At 47.2% G+C, this 27903-nt stretch overlaps 1 protein-coding gene across 1 annotated transcript in view; it reads right to left on the minus strand.

Moving 5' to 3' along the window:
• LOC124005772 (F-BAR and double SH3 domains protein 2-like) overlaps nt 1-27903 on the minus strand; it is a 132105-nt gene that overhangs the window by 54407 nt on the left and 49795 nt on the right. Inside the window, exons 4-6 of the mRNA XM_046315296.1 lie at nt 10021-10100; nt 9792-9936; nt 2264-2397 (exon numbers count right to left, since the gene is read on the minus strand). Of these exons, the coding sequence (XP_046171252.1) occupies nt 2264-2397; nt 9792-9936; nt 10021-10100 (359 nt within the window). The remainder of the gene's footprint in view (nt 1-2263; nt 2398-9791; nt 9937-10020; nt 10101-27903) is intronic.

The following is a 27903-nucleotide window of genomic DNA, read 5'->3' on the forward strand; positions in this document are numbered from 1 at the left end:
CTACTATTACTGCTGCTGCTACTACTATTACTACTGCTGCTACTACTACTACTACTATTACTACTGCTGCTACTACTACTACTATTACTGCTGCTGCTACTACTATTACTACTGCTGCTACTACTATTACTACTGCTGTTACTACTACTATTACTACTGCTACTACGGCTGCTGTTGCTACTGCTATTACTGCTACTACTACTGCTACTACTGCTGCTACTACTACTACTGTTGCTGCTGCTACTACTATTACTACTGCTGCTACTACTATTACTACTGCTGCTACTACTACTACTACTGCTAATACTGCCTTTAGCTAGCAACTGCTACTGCTGCTGCTACTTACAGTCTATGCTGCTACTACTACTACTGTTACTGCTGCTGCTACGAACATTACTACTGCTTACTACTTTACTACTGCTGCTACCAACTACTACTACTGAAGGACTACACTACTGCTGCTACTGCTACTACTACTACTGCTGCTGCTACTACTACTACTACTGCTGCTACTGTTACTACTACTATTACTACTGCTGTTACTACTACTATTACTACTGTTGCTACTACTATTATTACTGCTGCTGCTACTACTATTACTACTGCTGCTACTACTACTACTATTACTACTGCTGCTGCTACTACTATTACTGCTGCTGCTGTTGCTACTACTATTACTACTGCTACTACTACTACTACTGCTACTACTGCTACTATTACTACTGCTGCTGCTGCTATTACTACTGCTGCTGCTACTACTATTACTACTGCTGCTACTACTATTACTACTGCTGCTACTACTATTACTACTGCTGCTACTATTACCACTGCTGCTACTACTACTACTATTACTACTGCTGCTACTACTACTACTACTGCTGCAACTACTACTACTACTATTACTACTGCTGCTGCAACAACTACTACTACTACTACTACTGCTGCTGCAACTACTACTACTACTGCTGCAACTACTGCAACTACTGCTACTGCTACTACTACTATTACTACTACTGCAACTACTACTACTACTGCTAATATTACTGCTAATATTACTACTACAACAACTACTGCTGCTACAACTTCTGCTGCTACAACTACAACTAATACTGCTATTACTACTGCTGCAACTACTGCTACTGCTACTACTACTATTACTACTACTGCAACTACTACTACTACTGCTAATATTACTACTACAACAACTACTGCTGCTACAACTTCTGCTGCTACAACTACAACTAATACTGCTATTACTACTGCAGCAACTACTGCTACTGCTACTACTACTATTACTACTACTGCAACTACTACTACTACTGCTAATATTACTACTACAACAACTACAGCTGCTACAACTACTCCTGCTACAACTACTACAACTACTACTGCTACTATTGCTACTATGGCTGCTACAACTACGACTGCTAGTACTGCTGCTACAACTACTGCTGCTACTACTGCTAATACTACAACTACTCCTGCTACAACTACTCCTGCTACAACTACGACTGCTGCTACAACTACTACTACTACTGCTGCTACTGCTACAACCACTGGTATTGCTGCTACTACTACAATTACTACTGCTACTACAACTACTACTGCTGCTATTACTACTACTACTGGTATTGCTGCTGCTACTACAATTACTACTGCTATTACTACTGTTATTGCTACAGCTACTACTACTACAACTACTACTGCTACTACTGGTATTGCTACTGCTACTACTACTGGTATTGCTACTGCTACTACTACTGGTATTGCTACTGCTACTACTACTGATATTGCTACTACTACTGGTATTGCTACTGCTACGACTACTACTACGCTCTTTCTCCATCTTCATCTCTCTTTCACACTTTGACTTCCCGTGGTCTGAGTGTGGTTGGGTTAGGGTTGAGAGGTAGGTCTGAGTGTGGTTGGGTTAGGGTTGAGAGGTAGGTCTGAGTGTGGTTGGGTTAGGGTTGAGAGGTAGGTCTGAGTGTGGTTGGGTTAGGGTTGAGAGATAGGTCTGAGTGTGGTTGGGTTAGGGTTGAGAGGTAGGTCTGAGTGTGGTTGGGTTAGGGTTGAGAGGTAGGTCTGAGTGTGGTTGGGTTAGGGTTGAGAGGTAGGTCTGAGTGTGGTTGGGTTAGGGTTGAGAGGTAGGTCTGAGTGTGGTTGGGTTAGGGTTGAGAGGTAGGTCTGAGTGTGGTTGGGTTAGGGTTGAGAGGTAGGTCTGAGTGTGGTTGGGTTAGGGTTGAGAGGTCTGTCCACCTACTTGGCCTCGATGTCAGCCTTCTCTCGAACGGCCTGAGCCACCTGTTCTGAGTCGTAGTATTTCTTCTTGGCTTTGGCCAGGTCTTTCACAGAGTCCTGCAGCTCCACCTGGATACGATTCAACTGTTCTATACTCTACACACAACGCAGAGAGACACAGGTTACACACACACATATGATAGTCTACACACAGAGGTTACACACACAGACAATATACTAGGATATGGGACACACAGATGATATACTAGGATATGGGACACACAGATGATATACTAGGATATGGGACACACACAGACGATATACTAGGATATGGGACACAGACGATATACTAGGATATGGGACACACAGATGATATACTAGGATATGGGACACAGACGATATACTAGGATATGGGACACACAGATGATCTACTAGGATATGGGACACACAGATGATCTACTAGGATATGGGACACACAGATGATCTACTAGGATATGGGACACAGACGATATACTAGGATATGGGACACAGACGATATACTAGGATATGGGACACACAGATGATGATATACTAGGATATGGGACACAGATGATGATATACTAGGATATGGGACACACATATTGTATACCAGGATATGGGACACACAGATGATATACTAGGATATGGGACACACAGACGATATACTAGGATATGGGACACACAGACGATATACTAGGATATGGGACACACGATATACTAGGATATGGGACACAGATGATGATATACTAGGATATGGGACACACAGATGATGATATACTAGGATATGGGACACACAGACGATATACTAGGATATGGGACACACAGATGATGATATACTAGGATATGGGACACACAGATGATGATATACTAGGATATGGGACACACACAGATGATATACTAGGATATGGGACACACAGATGATGATATACTAGGATATGGGACACACAGATGATGATATACTAGGATATGGGACACACATATTGTATACTAGGATATGGGACACACAGATGATGTACTAGGATATGGGACACACAGACGATATACTAGGATATGGGACACACAGATGATGATATACTAGGATATGGGACACACAGACGATATACTAGGATATGGGACACCCAGATGATGATATACTAGGATATGGGACACACAGATGATATACTAGGATATGGGACACACAGATGATGTACTAGGATATGGGACACACAGACGATATACTAGGATATGGGACACACAGATGATGATATACTAGGATATGGGACACACAGACGATATACTAGGATATGGGACACACAGATGATGATATACTAGGATATGGGACACACAGATGATGTACTAGGATATGGGACACACAGATGATCTACTAGGATATGGGACACAGACGATATACTAGGATATGGGACACAGACGATATACTAGGATATGGGACACACAGATGATGATATACTAGGATATGGGACACAGATGATGATATACTAGGATATGGGACACACATATTGTATACCAGGATATGGGACACACATATTGTATACCAGGATATGGGACACACAGATGATATACTAGGATATGGGACACACAGACGATATACTAGGATATGGGACACACAGATGATGTACTAGGATATGGGACACACAGATGATATACTAGGATATGGGACACACAGATGATATACTAGGATATGGGACACACACAGACGATATACTAGGATATGGGACACACACAGACGATATACTAGGATATGGGACACAGACGATATACTAGGATATGGGACACACAGATGATGATATACTAGGATATGGGACACACAGATGATGTACTAGGATATGGGACACACAGATGATGTACTAGGATATGGGACACACAGATGATATACTAGGATATGGGACACACAGATGATATACTACGATATGGGACACACACAGACGATATACTAGGATATGGGACACACACAGACGATATACTAGGATATGGGACACAGGATATACTAGGGGGACACACAGATGATATACTAGGATATGGGACACACAGATGATGATATACTAGGATATGGGACACACAGACGATATACTAGGATATGGGACACACAGATGATGATATACTAGGATATGGGACACACAGATGTTGATATACTAGGATATGGGACACACACAGATGATATACTAGGATATGGGACACACAGATGATGATATACTAGGATATGGGACACACAGATGATGTACTAGGATATGGGACACACAGATGATGTACTAGGATATGGGACACACAGATGATGTACTAGGATATGGGACACACAGATGATATACTAGGATATGGGACACACAGATGATAGACTACGATATGGGACACACACAGACGATATACTAGGATATGGGACACAGACGATATACTAGGATATGGGACACACAGATGATGATATACTAGGATATGGGACACACACAGACGATATACTAGGATATGGGACACACACAGACGATATACTAGGATATGGGACACAGACGATATACTAGGATATGGGACACACAGATGATATACTAGGATATGGGACACAGACGATATACTAGGATATGGGACACACAGATGATGATATACTAGGATATGGGACACACAGATGATGTACTAGGATATGGGACACACAGACGATATACTAGGATATGGGACACACAGATGATATACTAGGATATGGGACACACAGATGATGTACTAGGATATGGGACACACAGATGATATACTAGGATATGGGACACACAGATGATATACTAGGATATGGGACACACACAGACGATATACTAGGATATGGGACACACACAGACGATATACTAGGATATGGGACACAGACGATATACTAGGATATGGGACACACAGATGATGATATACTAGGATATGGGACACACAGATGATGATATACTAGGATATGGGACACACAGACGATATACTAGGATATGGGACACACAGATGATGATATACTAGGATATGGGACACACAGATGATGATATACTAGGATATGGGACACACATATGATGATATACTAGGATATGGGACACACAGATGATATACTAGGATATGGGACACAGACGATATACTAGGATATGGGACACACAGACAATGATATACTAGGATATGGGACACACAGACAATGATATACTAGGATAAGGGACACACAGACAATGATATACTAGGATATGGGACACAGACAATGATATACTAGGATATGGGACACAGACGATATACTAGGATATGGGACACAGACGATATACTAGGATAGGACACATAGATTATCTACTAGGATATGGGACACACAGATTATCTACTAGGATATGGGACACACAGATTATCTACTAGGATATGGGACACACAGATGATATACTAGGATATGGGACACACAGACGATATACTAGGATATGGGACACACAGACGATATACTAGGATATGAGACACACAGGCAATGATATACTAGGATATGGGACACACAGACGATATACTAGGATATGGGACACACAGACGATATACTAGGATATGGGACACACAGATGATGATATACTAGGATATGGGACACACAGATGATGATATACTAGGATATGGGACACACAGATGATATACTAGGATATGGGACACACAGATGATATACTAGGATATGGGACACACAGACGATATACTAGGATATGGGACACACAGATGATGATATACTAGGATATGGGACACACAGATGATGATATACTAGGATATGGGACACACAGACGATATACTAGGATATGGGACACACAGATGATGATATACTAGGATATGGGACACACAGACAATGATATACTAGGATATGGGACACACAGACAATGATATACTAGGATATGGGACACACGGACGATATACTAGGATATGGGACACACAGACAATGATATACTAGGATATGGGACACACGGACGATATACTAGGATATGGGACACACAGACGATATACTAGGATATGGGACACACAGATGATGACATACTAGGATAGGACACACAGATGATATACTAGGATATGGGACACACAGACGATATACTAGGATATGGGACACACAGATGATATACTAGGATATACAAATGATGATATACTAGGATATGGGACACACAAATGATGATATACTAGGATATGGGACACACAGACGATATACTAGGATATGGGACACATAGATTATCTACTAGGATATGGGACACACAGGATACTAGGATATGGGACACACAGATTATCTACTAGGATATGGGACACACAGATGATATACTAGGATATGGGACACACAGATGATGATATACTAGGATATGGGACACACAGATGATGATATACTAGGATATGGGACACACAGACGATATACTAGGATATGGGACACACAGATGATATACTAGGATATGGGACACACGGACGATATACTAGGATATGGGACACACAGACAATGATATACTAGGATATGGGACACAGACGATATACTAGGATATGGGACACACAGACGATATACTAGGATATGGGACACACAGACGATATACTAGGATATGGGACACACAGATGATGATATACTAGGATATGGGACACACAGATGATGATATACTAGGATATGGGACACACAGACGATATACTAGGATATGGGACACACAGATGATATACTAGGATATGGGACACAGACAATGATATACTAGGATATGGGACACAGACAATGATATACTAGGATATGGGACACACAATGATATACTAGGATATGATATACTAGGATATGGGACACACAGATATACTAGGATATGATATACTAGGATATGGGACACACAGATGATGATATACTAGGATATGGGACACACAGATGATGATATACTAGGATATGGGACACACAGACGATATACTAGGATATGGGACACACAGATGATGATATACTAGGATATGGGACACACAGATGATGATATACTAGGATATGGGACACACATATGATGATATACTAGGATATGGGACACACAGATGATATACTAGGATATGGGACACAGACGATATACTAGGATATGGGACACACAGACGATATACTAGGATATGGGACACACAGACAATGATATACTAGGATAAGGGACACACAGACAATGATATACTAGGATATGGGACACAGACAATGATATACTAGGATATGGGACACAGACGATATACTAGGATATGGGACACACAGACGATATACTAGGATATGGGACACATAGATTATCTACTAGGATATGGGACACACAGATTATCTACTAGGATATGGGACACACAGATTATCTACTAGGATATGGGACACACAGATGATATACTAGGATATGGGACACACAGACGATATACTAGGATATGGGACACACAGACGATATACTAGGATATGAGACACACAGGCAATGATATACTAGGATATGGGACACACAGACAATATACTAGGATATGGGACACACAGACGATATACTAGGATATGGGACACACAGATGATGATATACTAGGATATGGGACACACAGATGATGATATACTAGGATATGGGACACACAGACGATATACTAGGATATGGGACACACAGATGATATACTAGGATATGGGACACACAGACAATGATATACTAGGATATGGGACACAGACAATGATATACTAGGATATGGGACACAGACAATGATATACTAGGATAAGGGACACACAGACAATGATATACTAGGATATGGGACACAGACAATGATATACTAGGATATGGGACACAGACGATATACTAGGATATGGGACACACAGACGATATACTAGGATATGGGACACACGGACGATATACTAGGATATGGGACACACAGACGATATACTAGGATATGGGACACACAGATGATGACATACTAGGATATGGGACACACAGATGATATACTAGGATATGGGACACTAGGATATGGGACACACAGATGATATACTAGGATATGGGACACACAAAGATGATATACTAGGATATGGGACACACAAATGATGATATACTAGGATATGGGACACACAGACGATATACTAGGATATGGGACACATAGATTATCTACTAGGATATGGGACACACAGATTATCTACTAGGATATGGGACACACAGATTATCTACTAGGATATGGGACACACAGATGATATACTAGGATATGGGACACACAGATGATGATATACTAGGATATGAGACACACAGATGATGATATACTAGGATATGGGACACACAGACGATATACTAGGATATGGGACACACAGACGATATACTAGGATATGGGACACACGGACGATATACTAGGATATGGGACACACAGACAATGATATACTAGGATATGGGACACACGGACGATATACTAGGATATGGGACACACAGACGATATACTAGGATATGGGACACACAGACGATATACTAGGATATGGGACACACAGATGATGATATACTAGGATATGGGACACACAGATGATGATATACTAGGATATGGGACACACAGACGATATACTAGGATATGGGACACACAGATGATATACTAGGATATGGGACACACAGACAATGATATACTAGGATATGGGACACAGACAATGATATACTAGGATATGGGACACAGACAATGATATACTAGGATATGGGACACAGACGATATACTAGGATATGGGACACAGACGATATACTAGGATATGGGACACAGACGATATACTAGGATATGGGACACACAGATTATCTACTAGGATATGGGACACACAGATTATCTACTAGGATATGGGACACACAGATGATATACTAGGATATGGGACACACAGATGATATACTAGGATATGGGACACACAGACGATATACTAGGATATGGGACACAGACGATATACTAGGATATGGGACACACAGACGATATACTAGGATATGGGACACACAGACGATATACTAAGATATGGGACACACAGACGATATACTAGGATATGGGACACACAGATGATGATATACTAGGATATGGGACACACAGATGATGATATACTAGGATATGGGACACACAGACGATATACTAGGATATGGGACACACAGATGATGATATACTAGGATATGGGACACACAGACGATATACTAGGATATGGGACACACAGACAATGATATACTAGGATATGGGACACACGGACGATATACTAGGATATGGGACACACAGACAATGATATACTAGGATATGGGACACACGGACGATATACTAGGATATGGGACACACAGACGATATACTAGGATATGGGACACACAGATGATGACATACTAGGATATGGGACACACAGATGATATACTAGGATATGGGACACACAGACGATATACTAGGATATGGGACACACAGATGATATACTAGGATATGGGACACACAAATGATGATATACTAGGATATGGGACACACAGATGATGATATACTAGGATATGGGACACACAGATGATATACTAGGATATGGGACACACAGATGTTGATATACTAGGATATGGGACACACAGATGATGATATACTAGGATATGGGACACACAGATGATATACTAGGATATGGGACACACACACAGCATTACCTTTTTGAGCTGCTGTTCCTTGTATAGCCGTACAGTTTTAGCAGGGTCTGAGATCTCATTCTTGTAGTTGTCACACACGTTGACGCGAGACTGAGTCACCTGTACTGTCCCCTCCAGATAGGACCGCCACACAGCATACACATTCCTAGACACACAGTCAGTTTACGCAAGAGGAAGACTGCAAGCCAACCAAGAAACAGTGTGATGTCAGCAAGAGTCTTCTACTCACCTGTAGTCTGTGCGTTGGTCGTCAGGTTTGATGCCTGGCCAATCCCTCTTCAGGTACTGACTGGCCAGCTTCTGCAGAGCCTGTATAGATCAACAACAACATGACACAGTCATTGTGTTGTGTTGATGAGTTGAGTCAGTCTACAGTGATATAGGTTACTATGGCCCTGTATAGTGTCAGTGATATAGGTTACTATGGCCCTGTATAGTGTCAGTGATATAGTTTACTGTGGCCCAGATATAGTTTACTGTGGCCCTGTATAGTGTCAGTGATATAGGTTACTATGGCCCTGTATAGTGGCAGTGATATAGGTTACTATGGCCCTGTATAGTGTCAGTGATATAGGTTACTATGGCCCTGTATAGTGTCAGTGATATAGGTTACTATGGCCCTGTATAGTGTCAGTGATATAGGTTACTATGGCCCTGTATAGTGTCAGTGATATAGGTTACTATGGCCCTGTATAGTGTCAGTGATATAGGTTACTGTGGCCCTGTATAGTGTCAGTGATATAGGTTACTATGGCCCTGTATAGTGTCAGTGATATAGGTTACTATGGCCCTGTATAGTGTCAGTGATATAGGTTACTATGGCCCTGTATAGTGTCAGTGATATAGGTTACTATGGCCCTGTATAGTGTCAGTGATATAGGTTACTATGGCCCTGTATAGTGTCAGTGATATAGTCAGGGTGGAATAGAGAGAGTTGTCCTGTATATAGTCAGTGTGGTAGAGAGAGTTGTCCTGTATATAGTCAGTGTCCTGTATATAGTCAGTGTGGTAGAGAGAGAGTTGTCCTGTATATAGTCAGTGTGGTAGAGAGAGTTGTCCTGTATATAGTCAGTGTGGTAGAGAGAGAGTTGTCCTGTATATAGTCAGTGTGGTAGAGAGAGAGTTGTCCTGTATATAGTCAGGGTGGTAGAGAGAGAGTTGTCCTGTATATAGTCAGTGTGGTAGAGAGAGAGTTGTCCTGTATATAGTCAGTGTGGTAGAGAGAGAGTTGTCCTGTATATAGTCAGTGTGGTAGAGAGAGAGTTGTCCTGTATATAGTCAGTGTGGTAGAGAGAGAGTTGGTAGAGTGTGGTAGAGAGAGTTGTCCTGTATATAGTCAGTGTGGTAGTCAGAGAGAGTTGTCCTGTATATAGTCAGTGTGGTAGAGAGAGAGTTGTCCTGTATATAGTCAGTGTGGTAGAGAGAGTTGTCCTGTATATAGTCAGTGTGGTAGAGAGAGTTCTCCTGTATATAGTCAGGGTGGTAGAGAGAGTTGTCCTGTATATAGTCAGAGCTCTCCTGGCCTCAACAGATAACAATCATTAATAAAACAGCAGCAACAACAAGCTGGTTCCAATCAGGACAAATCGAGCTTCAGGGCCCATTGATGATATGTCCCGCCCTCTCTCGCGTCTCTCTCTCGCGTCTGTCTCTCTCCCTCCCTCCCCCCATCTCATATGCCCTTCTCTCTCTCACATGCCTCTCTCTCTTTCTCTCTCTCCATGCCCCTCTCTCTCTCCATGCCCCTCTCATGCCCCTCTCATGTCCCTCTCATGCCCTCTCTCTCTCTCTCTCTCTCATGCCCCTCTCTCTCTCTCGTCCCTCTCTCTCGCTCATGTCCCTCTCTCTCCCTCTCATGTCCCTCTCTCTCATTTCCCTCTCATGTCCCTCTCGCTCTCATGTCCCTCTCTCTCTCTCTCTCTCTCTCTCTCTCTCTCTCTCTCTCTATCTATGTCCCTCTCATGCCCCTCTCTCCCTCATGTCCCTCTCATGCCTCTCTCATGTCTCTCTCATGTCCCTCTCATGTCCCTCTCATGCCTCTCTCATGTCCCTCTCATGTCCCTCTCATGTCCCTCTCATGTCCCTCTCATGTCCCTCTCATGTCCCTCTCATGCCTCTCTCATGTCCCTCTCATGTCCCTCTCATGCCTCTCTCATGTCCCTCTCATGCCTCTCTCATGCCTCTCTCATGTCCCTCTCCCTCCCTCTCATGTCCCTCTCATGTCCCTCTCCCTCCCTCTCCCTCCCCTCTCATGTCCCTCATGTCCCTCTCCCTCCATCTCATGTCCCTCTCCCTCCCTCTCATGTCCCTCTCATGCCCCTCTCATGTCCCTCATGTCCCTCTCCCTCCATCTCATGTCCCTCTCCCTCCCTCTCATGTCCCTCTCCCTCCCTCTCATGTCCCTCTCCCTCCCTCTCATGTCCCTTTCCCTCCCTCTCATGCCCCTCTCATGCCTCTCTCATGTCCCTCTCATGCCTCTCTCATGTCCCTCATGCCTCCCTCTCCCTCCCTCCCTCATGTCCCTCTCCCTCCCTCATGTCCCCCTCTCTCCCTCTCATGCCCCTCTCTCTCCCTCTCATGCCCCTCTCTCCTCCCCTCATGTCCCTCTCATGCCCCTCATGTCCTCTCCCTCCTCTCATGTCCCTCTCCCTCCCTCTCATGTCCCTCTCCCTCCCTCTCATGTCCCTCTCCCCCTCTCATGCCTCTCTCATGTCCCTCTCCCTCTCTCTCATGTCCCTCTCCTCCCTCTCATGTCCCTATGCCTCCCTCTCCCTCCCTCTCATGCCTCCCTCTCCCCTCCCTCCCTCCCCTCTGCCTCCTCTCATGTCCCTCTCCCTCCCTCTCATGTCCCTCTCCTCCCTCTCATGTCCCTCTCCCTCCCTCTCATGCCTCTCTCATGTCCCTCTCCCTCCCTCTCATGCTCTCCCTCCCTCTCATGTCCCTCTCCCTCCCTCTCATGCCTCTCTCATGTCCCTCTCCCTCCCTCTCATGCCTCTGCCTCTCTCATGCCCCTCTCCCTCCCTCTCATGCCTCTCTCATGTCCCTCTCCCTCCCTGTCCTCTCTCCTCTCCCTCTCTCTCTCCCTCCCTCTCATGCCCCTCTCTCTCCCTCTCATGCCCCTCTCTCTCCCTCTCATGCCCCTCTCTCTCCCTCTCATGTCCCTCTCCCTCCCTCTCATGTCCCTCTCCTCCCTCTCATGTCCCCCTCTCCCTCTCATGTCCCTCTCTCATGTCCCTCTCCCTCCCTCTCATGTCCCTCTCCCTCCCTCTCATGTCCCTCTCCCTCCCTCTCATGTCCCTCTCTCCATGCCTCTCTCATGCCTCTCTCATGTCCCTCTCATGCCTCCCTCTCATGCCCTCTCCCTCCCTCTCATATCATCTCTCATCTCCATGTCCCTCTCATGTCCCTCTCTCTCTCTCATGTCCCTCTCTATATCATCTCTCTCATGTCCCTCTCTATATCATCTCTCTCATGTCCCTCTCTATATCATCTCTCTCATGTCCCTCTCTATATCATCTCTCTCATGTCCCTCTCTATATCATCTCTCTCATGTCTCTCTCTCATGTCTCTCTCTCTCTCATCTCCCCTCTCTCTCTCTCATCCCTCTCTCCCTCTCTCTCTCTCTCTCTCCCTCTCTGTCTCTCTCTCTCTCCCTCTCATGCCTCTCTCATGTCCCTCTCTCTCCCTCTCATCTCTCTCTCTCTCTCTCTCTCTCTCTCTCTCTCTCTCTCATCTCTCCCTCTCTCTCTCTCTCATGTCCCTCTCCCTCCCTCTCTCTCTCTCATGTCCTCTCTCCCTCTCATGTCTCATGTCTCTCCTCTCTCATGCCCCTCTCTCCCTCTCTCTCTCATGTCCTCTCTCCCTCTCTCTCTCATGTCCCTCTCTATATCATCTCTCTCATGTCCCTCTCTATATCATCTCTCTCATGTCCCTCTCTCTCTCATGTCCATCTCTCTCTCATGTCCATCTCTCTCTCATGTCCATCTCTCTCTCATGTCCATCTCTCTCTCATGTCCATCTCTCTCTCTCTCAATCTCACAGATGGCCATTGAGGACACACACATGGATCAACTATCCTCATGTGATTGTTTCATACCTCCAGTACTGCCTGTGGTGTTATGAGAGGGCTGGCCTGGGGAGAAAGCTCCACAATGGGGGGAGACTACAGCCCACTGATCCCCCCCCCCCTAAAGCCTTACCATGGGAAACACATGACACAGATATGTGAAATAACAGCATCACAGCTGTAATAGAAGAACAATACCGTTGGCATGGAACACACACACACAAACAAACACACACACACACACACACACACACACACACACACACACACACACACACACACACACACACACACACACACACACACACACACACACACACACACACACACACACACACACACACACACTTAACCAAAACAGTCAGAGCAGAGTGGGTGGTGCTGAAGGAAAGGGTGGTGAGGAGAACCTGACACAGGAAAGAATGGCCTCCTCTGCCTCTGACAGGGCAGACTGGGCTGGGCTGGGGGGTTAGGGTAGACTAGGCTGGGGGGAGGGGAGTTAGGGTAGACTGGGCTGGGGGGGGTTAGGGTAGACTGGGATGGGCTGGGGGGTTAGGGTAGACTGGGCTGGGGGGGGGTTAGGGTAGACTGGGATGGGCTGGGGGGTTAGGGTAGACTGGGCTGGGGGGAGTTAGGGTAGACTGGGCTGGGGGGGGAGTTAGGGTAGACTGGGCTGGGGGTGGAGTTAGGGTAGACTGGGCTGGGCTGGGGGGTTAGGGTAGACTGGGCTGGGGGGGGAGTTAGGGTAGACTGGGCTGGGGGGAGTTAGGGTAGACTGGGCTGGGCTGGGGGGTTAGGGTAGACTGGGCTGGGCTGGGGGGGTTAGGGTAGACTGGGCTGGGCTGGGGGGGTTAGGGTGTGTGTGTCTGCAACAGAGAGAAAGAGGCATTCAACTACTCTCAATGGATACAGTGATCAGCTGGCCATACATCTTCTATTTACCTTCCTCCACCTCTTCCTCCTCAAAGTAGAGGCTCAAAATAACTAAAATAAACACACAAACACACAGGCTTAGTTTATCCTCTGTCTGTGTTTCTCTACAGCCTCCAAACCCACAAATGTGGTCCTGTCTCCCTTCTCTTTGGTTCAGTCTTGTCAGTACAGCACCAGACCAGGACAGTGTCTTGTCAGCACCAGACCAGGACAGTGTCTTGTCAGTCCAACACCAGACCAGGACAGTGTCTTGTCAGTCCAGCACCAGACCAGGACAGTGTCTTGTCAGGACAGCACCAGACCAGGACAGTGTCTTGTCAGTACCAGACCAGGACAGTGTCTTGTCAGTCCCAGACCAGGACAGTGTCTTGTCAGTCCCAGACCAGGACAGTGTCTTGTCAGGACAGCACCAGACCAGGACAGTGTCTTGTCAGTCCCAGACCAGGACAGTGTCTTGTCAGTCCCAGACCAGGACAGTGTCTTGTCAGGACAGCACCAGACCAGGACAGTGTCTTGTCAGTACCAGACCAGGACAGTGTCTTGTCAGTACCAGACCAGGACAGTGTCTTGTCAGTCCCAGACCAGACCAGGACAGTGTCTTGTCAGTCCCAGACCAGACCAGGACAGTGTCTTGTCAGTACAGTACCAGACCAGGACAGTGTCTTGTCAGTACAGCACCAAACCAGGACAGTGTCTTGTCAGTACCAGACCAGGACAGTGTCTTGTCAGTACCAGACCAGGACAGTGTCTTGTCAGTCCAACACCAGACCAGGACAGTGTCTTGTCAGTCCAACACCAGACCAGGACAGTGTCTTGTCAGGACAGCACCAGGACAGTGTCTTGTCAGTCCAACACCAGACCAGGACAGTGTCTTGTCAGTACAACACCAGACCAGGACAGTGTCTTGTCAGTCCAACACCAGACCAGGACAGTGTCTTGTCAGTTCAGCACCAGACCAGGACAGTGTCTTGTCAGTACCAGACCAGGACAGTGTCTTGTCAGGACAGCACCAGACCAGGACAGTGTCTTGTCAGGACCAGACCAGGACAGTGCTTGTCAGTCCAACACCAGACCAGGACAGTGTCTTGTCAGTACAGTACCAGACCAGGACAGTGTCTTGTCAGTACAGTACCAGACCAGGACAGTGTCTTGTCAGTACAGTACCAGACCAGGACAGTGTCTTGTCAGTACAGTACCAGACCAGGACAGTGTCTTGTCAGTACAGTACCAGACCAGGACAGTGTCTTGTCAGTACCAGACCAGGACAGTGTCTTCTCAGTACAGCACCAGGACAGTGTCTTGTCAGTCCAACACCAGACCAGGACAGTGTCTTGTCAGTACAGTACCAGGACAGTGTCTTGTCAGTACAGCACCAGACCAGGACAGTGTCTTGTCAGTCCAACACCAGACCAGGACAGTGTCTTGTCAGTACAGTACCAGGACAGTGTCTTGTCAGTACAGCACCAGACCAGGACAGTGTCTTCTCAGTACCAGACCAGGACAGTGTCTTGTCAGTACAGCACCAGACCAGGACAGTGTCTTGTCAGTACAGCACCAGACCAGGACAGTGTCTTGTCAGTACAGCACCAGACCAGGACAGTGTCAGCCGGTGATTCTCTCTCCATTAGGATCAGGCCCTGAGTTAGACCTGGGAGACCAGTATGAGGTGACAGGACTGGTCTAGAACCAGAGAGAACCAGAAAACACCAGAAAACACTGTAGCCTGCAAGGAATAGAGCAGCAGGCATACACACATCACTCAACCCCAACGAAGTGAGGTAGGCTAAAGGATATGAGGTCACCTCCAGCGTCAGAGCATGGGCACACACTTCCTGTTTTTGTCCATGCCAGAGAGGATAAGAGAGCACTCAGACCACAGGATATCCTGACCAGACCAGAGAGAGGGAGAGACGGAGAGAAAGCGAGAGAAAGAAAGAGGGAGAGAGAGAGAGAGAGAGAGAGAGAGAGAGAGAGAGAGAGAGAGAGAGAGAGAGAGAGAGAGAGAGAGAGGGAGGGAGGAGGGGAGGGAGGGGGAGGGAGGGAGGGAGGGGGAGGGGGAGGGAGGGAGGGAGGGAGGGAGGGAGGGAGGGAGGGAGGGAGGGAGGGAGGGAGGGAGGGAGGGGGAGGGAGGGAGGGAGGGAGGGGGAGAGAGGAGGAGAAAGAGTGAAAGTGACGTGATGCATGTCGATATCGTCAGCTCAACATCTAAAAAGAAAAGGATGGATGAAAAGGAAAGTACAGCAGAAAGTGTCGCAAATCAGTCACCATCCCTCCATTCATCCCTCTCCCTCACCATCCCTCCATTCATCCCTCTCACTCACCATCCCTCCATCTCACTCACCATCCCTACAGTCACCATCCCTCCATTCATCCCTCTCACTCACCATCCCTCCATTCATCCCTCTCACTCACCATCCCTCCATCTCACTCACCATCCCTACAGTCACCATCCCTCCATTCATCCCTCTCACTCACCATCCCTACAGTCACCATCCCTCCATTCCTCCCTCTCACTCACCATCCCTACAGTCACCATCCCTCCATTCATCCCTCTCACTCACCATCCCTACAGTCACCATCCCTCCATTCCTCCCTCTCACTCACCATCCCTACAGTCACCATCCCTCCATTCCTCCCTCTCACTCACCATCCCTCCATTCATCCCTCTCACTCACCATCCCTACAGTCACCATCCCTCCATTCATCCCTCTCACTCACCATCCCTACAGTCACCATCCCTCCATTCCTCCCTCTCACTCACCATCCCTCCATTCATCCCTCTCACTCACCATCCCTACAGTCACCATCCCTCCATTCATCCCTCTCACTCACCATCCCTAGTCACCATCCCTCCATTCCTCCCTCACTCACCATCCCTCCATTCATCCCTCTCACTCACCATCCCTACAGTCACCATCCCTCCATTCATCCCTCTCACTCACCATCCCTCCATTCATCCCTCTCACTCACCATCCCTACAGTCACCATTCCTGCCTCTCACTCACTGTTCAGCCCTACAGTCACCATCCCTCCATTCCTCCCTCTCACTCACTGTTCAGCCCTACAGTCACCATCCCTCCATTCCTCCCTCTCACTCACTGTTCAGCCCTACAGTCACCATCCCTCCATTCCTCCCTCTCACTCACCATCCCTCCATTCCTCCCTCTCACTCATTGTCCATCCCTACAGTCAACATCCCTCCATTCCTCCCCCTCACTCACTCTTCAGCCCAGCCCTACAGTCACCATCAGGATCTTTCTTTCTCTTTGTCTGAAATTCCCTCCCTGATCCGGTCTTTTTCTATTTCGCTCTTAGAACACCCTTCTCACCCCCCCCCCCACACACACACACACTCACACTTTTAAAAGATTAGAGGCCTGTAATTATCATCATAGGTACACTTCAACTATGACAGACAAAATTAGTTGGAAAAAATCCAGAAAATCACATTGTAGGATTGTTTTATGAATTTATTTGCAAATTATGGTGGAAAATAAGTATTTGGTCAACTACAAATAAGCAAGATTTCTGGCTCTCACAGACCTGTAACTTCTTCTTTAAGAGGCTCATCTGTCCTCCACTCGTTACCTGTATTAATGGCACCTGTTTGAACTTGCTATCAGTATAAAAGACACCTGTCCACAACCTACAACAGTCACACTCCGAACTCCCCTATGGCCAAGACCAAAGAGCTGTCAAAGGACACCAGAAACAAAATTGTAGACCTGCACCAGGCTGGGAAGACTGAATCTGCAATAGGTAAGCAGCTTGGTTTGAAGAAATCAACTGTGGGAGCAATTATTAGGAAATGGAAGACATACAAGACCACTGATAATCTCCCTCGATCTGGGGCTCCACGCAAGATCTCACCCCGTGGGGTCAAAATGATCACAAGAACGGTGAGCAAAAATCCCAGAACCACACGGGGGGACCTAGTGAATGACCTGCAGAGAACTGGGACCAAAGTAACAAAGCCTACCATCAGCAAGGGCATTGAAGATGAAACGTGGCTGGGCTTTCAACATGACAATGATCAATAACACACCGCCAGGGCAACGAAGGAGTGGCTTCGTAAGAAGCATTTCAAGGTCCTGGAGTGGCCTAGCCAGTCTCCAGATCTCAACCCCATAGAAAATCTTTGGAGGGAGTTGAAAGTCCGTGTTGCCCAGCAACAGCCCCAAAACATCACTGCTCTAGAGGAGATATGCAATGAGGAATGGGCCAAAATACCAGCAACAGTGTGTGAAAACCTTGTGAAGACTTACAGAAAATGTTTGACCTCTTGTCATTGCCAACAAAGGGTATATAACAAAGTATTGATATAAACTTTTGTTATTGACCAAATACTTATTTTCCACCATAATTTTCAAATAAATTAATTTTAAAAATCCTACATTGTGATTTTCTGGAGAAAAAACATCTCATTTTGTCTGTCATAGTTGAAGTGTACCTATCTTTTTAAGTGGGAGAACGTGCACAATTGATGGCTGACTAAATACTTTTTTGCCCCACTGTGTGTGAGTGAGTGAGTGAGTGAGTGAGTGAGTGAGTGAGTGAGTGAGTGAGTGAGTGAGTGAGTGAGTGAGTGAGTGAGTGAGTGAGTGAGTGAGTGAGAGAGAGAGAGAGTGTGTTTGAGCAGATGACAAGTGAAACACACACAGTCTCTCACACACACATAGCAATTATGCAAATGACCCGGCCTTTCCCCGTAACATTCCCAGGAACAGAGGAGGGAAGGATGAGGAGGAGAGAGGGAGGAGTAAGGGATGAGAGGAGGAAGGGATGAGAGGAGGATGGATGAGAGGAGGAGAGGGATGAGAGGATGAGAGGAGGAGAGGGATGAGGAGGAAAGGGATGAGAGGAGAGGGATGAGAGGAGGAGAGGGATGAGAGGAGGAGAGGGATGAGAGGAGGAGAGGGATGAGAGGAGGAGAGGAGGAGGGATGAGAAGAGGGGAGGGATGAGAGGAGGAGAGGGATGAGAGGATGAGAATGGAGGGATGAGGTGAGAGGGTAAAAGAGGAGAGGGAGGGGCTGATAAGCTGCATTGCAGACTCCAGACAGACAATTGTTCTCTAGACAAGGAGATGCTGCAACACACACACACTACACACCACACACACACAGACTACACACACACTATACACACACGGACTACGCACACACACACCTAACTCTCACAGTCTCTCGTCAGAATTACGCCCATACAATGGTTCTCGAACATCACATTTAGAAGTGTTTATGGTTCAGGTTAGGCATTAACGCAATGGTATAAGAGTTAAGGTTTGTGATTGGCTTAAAACAAAAATCTCAAAAACAACTTTCTACCTCTGGATTTAAAATTACAACCTTTAGAATCAGAGTCAGATGTTTACGCCCATCTACCAACCCCCTCCTCAACACCTTCCCCTCCTCAACACCCTCCCCCTCCTCAACACCCTCCCCAACACCCTCCCCAACACCCTCCCCGTCCTCAACACCCTCCCCGTCCTCAACACCCTCCCCATCCTCAACACCCTCCCCCTCCTCAACACCCTCCCCCTCCTCAACACCCTCCCCCTCCTCAACACCCTCCCCTCCTCAACACCCTCCCCTCCTCAACACCCTCCCCCTCCTCAACACCCTCAACACCCTCCTCAACACCCTCAACACCCTCCCCACCCTCAACACCCTCCCCATCCTCAACACCCTCCCCATCCTCAACACCCTCCTCAACACTCTCCCCGTCCTCAACACCCTCCCCAACACCATCCCGTCCTCAACACCCTCCCCGTCCTCAACACCCTCCCCATCCTCAACACCCTCCCCTCCTCAACACCCTCCCCCTCCTCAACACCCTCAACACCCCCTCCTCAACACCCTCCCCTCCTCAACACCCTCCCCCTCCTCAACACCCTCAACACCCCCTCCTCAACACCCTCAACACCCCCTCAACACCCTCAACACCCCCCACCCTCAACACCCTCCCCATCCTCAACACCCTCCCCATCCTCAACACCCTCCTCAACACCCTCCCCATCCTCAACACCCTCCTCAACACCCTCCCCATTCTCAACACCCTCCCCATCCTCAACACCCTCCCCCTCCTCAACACCCTCCTCAACACCCTCCCCGACCTCAACACCCTCCTCAACACCCTCCTCAACACCCTCCTCAACACCCTCCCCGTCCTCAACACCCTAGAAAACTCAAAACCTACTTTAAGGCAACAGCGCTCACTGTTGTCCCTATTGTCCGGTTTCCACGTCATCTCCCGACATCCTCAGACATGGATGGACGTCGAATACTGACTTGTATCACCGGTGACCTGGCTGACTACACATGACCACACACAACCACAGACTTACACAGAAACACACACTACGTCTTGTAATGGGAATCGATTCAGAATTGATTCCATCGATCGCTGAACACGGAGGTGGAATCAGTCGTCCATATGATTCACAATTTAATTAAGAATTCAAATCAATTCCTATTCAACTAGATAAAACACATTGAGAAAAAAAAATCATAAATTAAACAGAACACTGCACACACACACTTTTTCTGCCTGTCATCCACAAACCACACAGATGTTTTGGTCTTCGATCCTCGTGGGGACCTAAAATGTATTTCCTATTTTCACTAAACCTTACCATAACCTTAACATGTAACCCTAACCATAACCTTAACACGTAACCCTAACCTTAACGCTGACCTTAACACGTAACCGTAATTCTAACCCTAACCCTTAACCCCTACGCTTAAAATAGCCTTTTTGCTCATGGGGACGTGGGGAATGTCCCCAAGAGGGAGATTTTTCCTTGTTTTACTATCCTTGTGGGGACCTAAGTCTCCACAAGGATAGAAGAACCAACCCACACAAACAAGCACGCAAGCCATATAACCAAGCTATAGGCACACACAGCATGGGAGGACTTTGATTGACAGCTGATCATTAGAGGAGCATGTCTGACATACCATAAAGGCTAGAGGTCAAATGACAGGGCAGCACTCATTCACTCTCCCTCACATTCTCTCCCTCCTTCCTTCCCTCCCCCATCTTTCTCATTCACATTCTCTCCATCCTTCCCTCCCCCCTCTTCTTCACATTATCTCCCTTTTTCCCTACCTTCCTCCCTCTACTTCACACTCTCTCTCCTTCCTTCCCTCCCCACTCTTCCTCCTACTTCACACTCTCTCTCCATCCTTCCCTCACCCTCTTCCTCACATTCTCTCCCTCTCACTCAGCTGTGGTTGCTATAAGCAACTCCCCTCTGCTCACCCACTGGCCCTTTCCCAAAGACTCCAGCATAGGTGACCGACCGCCTCGATTCTGACCGACCGTCCGCCTCGATTCTGACCGACCGTCCGCCTTGATTCTGACCGACCGTCCGCCTCGATTCTGACCGACTGACCGCCTCGATTCTGACCGACCGTCCGCCTCGATTCTGACCGACCGTCCGCCTCGATTCTGACCGACCGACCGCCTCGATTCTGACTGACCGACCGCGTTGATTCTCTGCAATTTACGTTGTTTTGTCAATGTTTACGGCCATATTCAACGGGTGTTGAGCTTTCGTAAATTTGTCAGTTATTCTGCGCTCTGGCACACTCAGAAGAGAGGGCTCTGAAATCAGAGTAGATGGCCAGAGTGAATTTACCAGCTCTGTCTATCAACAGTTACATCATTAACATTCTATTGAAATGGTTACTTGCATAGTAGAGCCTTTTGTTAAAACATGTAGCTAGCTAGCTAGCTAGGTAAACAATGAACCATAATCCCAACTCATGACGTTACTACCATGCATGAATCTGTCCGTAGCTAACCAACCAGGTTCAATATTAGCTAGCTAACATTAGGCTATAACTAGCAAAGCAAATGGCTCTGAGTTACGAATAATAAGATCATACATGTAATGTTAGCTAGTGAGCCATCTAATATTAGCTAGCTAGCTAACAGGACAATTTAACTTTGACAAATTTAGAAATGTGTAATAGCTGAAAATATAGCTTGCTAGACTATCTCACCCGTACACATCATGGATGGACGCTTCTCCCTGTTACAGATGCCACGGTTGCCCTTAGTTTGAAGATGTAATCCGGAGACAGGTGTTTCCTCCATCTCTTTACCTATCATACTCAAATTCCACTGATTTCACAACGTGATCCTTCAGAAAGTGGAGAGCAACACTTATGCAGTTGTACGACGTGACACGTGAGAAAAGCCGTGTTAGACAGGATTCCCTACACATACTGACCAGCTCATGTTATAGACAGACGCGTGCTATACTGACCAATCTGAACTCATCTCTTGGCATGTCCAGCCCTCTCATTATCTTAGCCAATCATGGCTAGTGGGAAGGTTGCTGGCTTTTTCCTGTGGATCAACCAACTAGGCTCGTAATTTAACAATTGTATTCATATTTACAGATGGCATACAAGTCTGTTATTAAGGTACATGAAAGTTCACATGGCTCTCGCCTACTTTTCGGAAACGAGTCACATGTGACAGAAGATTGTCTGAGAACCACATCACAATACTGCATGAGCTCAGGCAAACACACACACACACACACACACATCCAGTTACTCTGGCAGAACACACCGTACTAATACCAGAAAGAGTGAGAAAGTCTTCTCCATTCTCCCTCTCCTCTTTCTCTTCCTCGCTCTCGCACTCTAACTCTCTCCCTCTCAACCTCTCACTCCCCCTCAACCTCTCACTCCCCCTCAACCTCTCACTCCCCCTCAACCTCTCACTCACTCTCAACCTCTCACTCACTCTCAACCTCTCACTCACTCTCAACCTCTCACTCACTCTCAACCTCTCACTCACTCTCAACCTCTCACTCACTCTCAACCTCTCACTCACTCTCAACCTCTCTCACTCAACTCTCAACCTCTCACTCACCTCCAACCTCTCACTCACCTCCAACCTCTCACTCACCTCCAACCTCTCACTCACCTCCAACCTCTCACTCACCTCCAACCTCTCACTCACCTCCAACCTCTCACTCACCTCCAACCTCTCACTCACCTCCAACCTCTCACTCACCTCCAACCTCTCACTCACCTCCAACCTCTCACTCCCTCTCAACCTCTCACTCCCTCTCAACCTCTCTCTCACTCCCTCTCAACCTTTCTCTCACTCCCTCTCAACCTCTCTCTCACTCCCTCCCAACCTCTCACTCCCTCTCAACCTCTCACTCCCTCTCAACCTCTCTCTCACTCACTCTCAACCTCTCTCTCACTCACTCTCAACCTCTCTCTCACTCACTCTCAACCTCTCTCTCACTCACTCTCAACCTCTCTCTCACTCACTCTCAACCTCTCTCTCACTCACTCTCAACCTCTCTCTCACTCACTCTCAACCTCTCTCTCACTCACTCTCAACCTCTCACTCACTCACTCTCAACCCCTCACTCACTCTCAACCCCTCACTCACTCTCAACCTCTCACTCACTCTCAACCTCTCACTCACTCTCAACCTCTCACTCACTCTCAACCTCTCACTCAGTCTCAACCTCTCACTCAGTCTCAACCTCTCACTCACTCTCAACCTCTCACTCACTCTCAACCTCTCACTCACCTCCAACCTCTCACTCACCTCCAACCTCTCACTCACCTCCAACCTCTCACTCACCTCCAACCTCTCACTCACCTCCAACCTCTCACTCACCTCCAACCTCTCACTCACCTCCAACCTCTCACTCACCTCCAACCTCTCACTCACCTCCAACCTCTCTCTCACTCCCTCTCAACCTCTCTCTCACTCCCTCTCAACCTCTCTCTCACTCCCTCTCAACCTTTCTCTCACTCCCTCTCAACCTTTCTCTCACTCCCTCTCAACCTCTCTCTCACTCCCTCCTCAACCTCTCACTCCCTCTCAACTCTCTCACTCCTCTCAACCTCTCTCTCACTCACTCTCAACCTCTCTCTCACTCACTCTCAACCTCTCTCACACTCACTCTCAACCTCTCACTCACTCACTCTCAACCTCTCACTCACTCTCAACCTCTATCTCACTCTCAACCTCTATCTCACTCTCAACCTCTCACTCAGTCTCAACCTCTCACTCAGTCTCAACCTCTCACTCACTCTCAACCTCTATCTCACTCTCAACCTCTATCTCACTCTCAACCTCTCACTCACTCTCAACCTCTCACTCACTCTCAACCTCTCACTCACTCTCAACCTCTCACTCACTCTCAACCTCTCACTCACTCTCAACCTCTCACTCACTCTCAACCTCTCACTCACTCTCAACCTCTCACTCACTCTCAACCTCTCACTCACTCTCAACCTCTCACTCACTCTCAACCTCTCACTCACTCTCAACCTCTCACTCACTCTCAACCACTCACTCACTCTCAACCTCTCAACCACTCACTCACTCTCAACCACTCACTCTCTCTCACGCTCGCCCTTCCTATCTCTCTCGCTCGCTCTTCCCCTTTCTCTCGCCCTTCCCCTCTCTGTCGCTCGCCCTTCCCCTCTCGCTCACTCACCCTTCCCCCGCTCGCCCTTCCCCTCTCTCTAGCTCGCTCTCTCGCCCTTCCACTCTCTCACCCTTCCACTCTCTAGCTCGCTCGCCCATCCCCTCTCTCACCCTACCCCTCTCTCTAGCTCGCTCGCCCGTCCCCTCTATCTAGCTCGCCCTTCTACTCTCTCTCGCCCTTCTACTCTCTCTCGATCTTCCTCTCTCTCTCTCTCCCGCCCTCTCTCTCAATTCCTCTCTTGCTCCTCCATCTCTCTCTCTCTCTCGCGCTCCTCCTCCTCTCTCTCTCTCACTCCTCCTCCTCCTCCTCTCTCTCGCTTCCCCTCTCTCTCTCTCTCTCCCCTCCTCTCGCTCCTCCTCTATGGCTCTCTCTCTCGCTCCTCCTCTCTCTCTTGCGCTCTCTTTCTCTCTCAATTCAATTCAATTCAAGGGCTTTATTGGCATGGGAAACATGTGTTAACATTGCCAAAGCAAGTGAGGTAGACAACATACAAAGTGAATATATAAAGTGAAAAACAACAAAAATTAACAGTAAACATTACACATACAGAAGTTTCAAAACAATAAAGACATTACAAATGTCATATATATATATATATATATATACATATACAATGTACAAATAGTTAAAGGACACAAGATAAAATAAATAAGCATAAATATGGATTGTATTTACAATGGTGTTTGTTCTTCACTGGTTGCCCTTTTCTCGTGGCAACAGGTCACAAATCTTGCTGCTGTGATGGCACACTGTGGAATTTCACCCAGTAGATATGGGAGTTTTTCAAAATTGGATGTTTTCAAATTCTTTGTGGATCTGTGTAATCTGGGGTAAATATGTCTCTCTAATATGGTCATACATTGGGCAGGAGGTTAGGAAATGCAGCTCAGTTTCCACCTCATTTTGTGGGCAGTGAGCACATAGCCTGTCTTCTCTTGAGAGCCATGTCTGCCTACGGCGGCCTTTCTCAATAGCAAGGCTATGCTCACTGAGTCTGTACATAGTCAAAGCTTTCCTTAATTTTGGGTTAGTCACAGTGGTCAGGTATTCTGCCGCTGTGTACTCTCTGTGTAGGGCCAAATAGCATTCTAGTTTGCTCTGTTTTTTTGTTAATTCTTTCCAATGTGTTAAGTAATTATCTTTTTGTTTTCTCATGATTTGGTTGGGTCTAATTGTGCTGTTGTCCTGGGGCTCTGTAGGGTGTGTTTGTGAACAGAGCCCCAGGACCAGCTTGCTTAGGGGACTCTTCTCCAGGTTCATCTCTCTGTAGGTGATGGCTTTGTTATGGAAGGTTTGTGAATCGCTTCCTTTTAGGTGGTTGTAGAATTTAACGGCTCTCTTCTGGATTTGGATAATTAGTGGGTATCGGCCTAATTCTGCTCTGCATGCATTATTTGGTGTTTTACGTTGTACACGGAGGATATTTTTGCAGAATTCTGCGTGCAGAGTCTCAATTTGGTGTTTGTCCCATTTTGTGAAGTCTTGGTTGGTGAGCGGACCCCAGACCTCACAACCATAAAGGGCAAGGAGCAAGAGAGAGAGAGGAGGAGCGAGAGAGAGAGGAGGAGCGAGAGAGAGGAGGAGCGAGAGAGAGAGCGAGAGAGGAGGAGCGAGAGAGAGAGCAAGAGAGGAGGAGCGAGAGAGAGAGCAAGAGAGGAGGAGCGAGAGAGAGAGCAAGAGAGGAGCGAGAGAGAGAGCAAGAGAGGAGCGCTCCCTCTCCCGCTCTCTCTCGCTCCTCCTCTCTTGCTCTCTCTCCTCTCTTGCTCTCTCTCTCGCTCCTCCTCTCTTGCTCTCTCTCTCGCTCCTCCTGTCTTGCTCTCTCTCTCTCTCTCTCTCTTGCTCCTCCTCTCTCTCTTGCTCCTCCTCTCTCTCTTGCTCCTCCTCTCACTCGCCCTCACTCGCTCCCTCTCCCTCACTCGCTCCCTCTCCCTCTCGCGCTCTCTCTTCCCCACTCTCTTCCCCACTCTCTTCCTCTCTCTCTCTATTCCTCTCTCTCTCTCTCTCTCTCTCTCTCTCTCTTTCTCTCACACTCCTCCTCTCTTGCTCTCTCTTGCTCCTCCTCTCTTCCTCTCTCCCACTCTTCCTCTCTCCCACTCTTCCTCTCTCCCACTCTTCCTCTCTCCCACTCTTCCTTTCTCTCTACAGTTCAACAGTGTCTGTGTTCAGCGGGCTGAGGCCGATGAGGCCAGAAAACAATGTTTATTTGTGTGGACAGCTGCTCAGCAAAGAGAGAGAGAGAAGGAGAGTATGCATGTGTAGTAGTGTCCTCAAGAATATGTGTGTGTGTGTGTGTGTGTGTGTGTGTGTGTGTGTGTGTGTGTGTGTGTGTGTGTGTGTGTGTGTGTGTGTGTGTGTGTGTGTGTGTGTGTGTGTGTGTGTGTGTGTGTGTGTGTGTGTGTGTGTGTGTGTGTGTGTGTGTGTGTGTGTGTGTGTGTGTGTGTGTGTGTGTCTAGCTAAATATGTGTGTGTGTTGCAGTAACTCAAGTATGTGTGTATAGTGAGCTCATGCCAATAGAACAGATTAGATAGACTGATAGAAGATAAAGGCCAGCCTGGCTAAAAGCTACTCTACACCACTCCTAGGGTCAGATATTGAGAGTTAAGGGCTAGCCTGGCTAAAAGCTACTCTACACC

This window comes from Oncorhynchus gorbuscha, linkage group LG19 (genome assembly GCF_021184085.1).
Source record: "Oncorhynchus gorbuscha isolate QuinsamMale2020 ecotype Even-year linkage group LG19, OgorEven_v1.0, whole genome shotgun sequence".
NCBI lineage: Eukaryota > Metazoa > Chordata > Actinopteri > Salmoniformes > Salmonidae > Oncorhynchus > Oncorhynchus gorbuscha.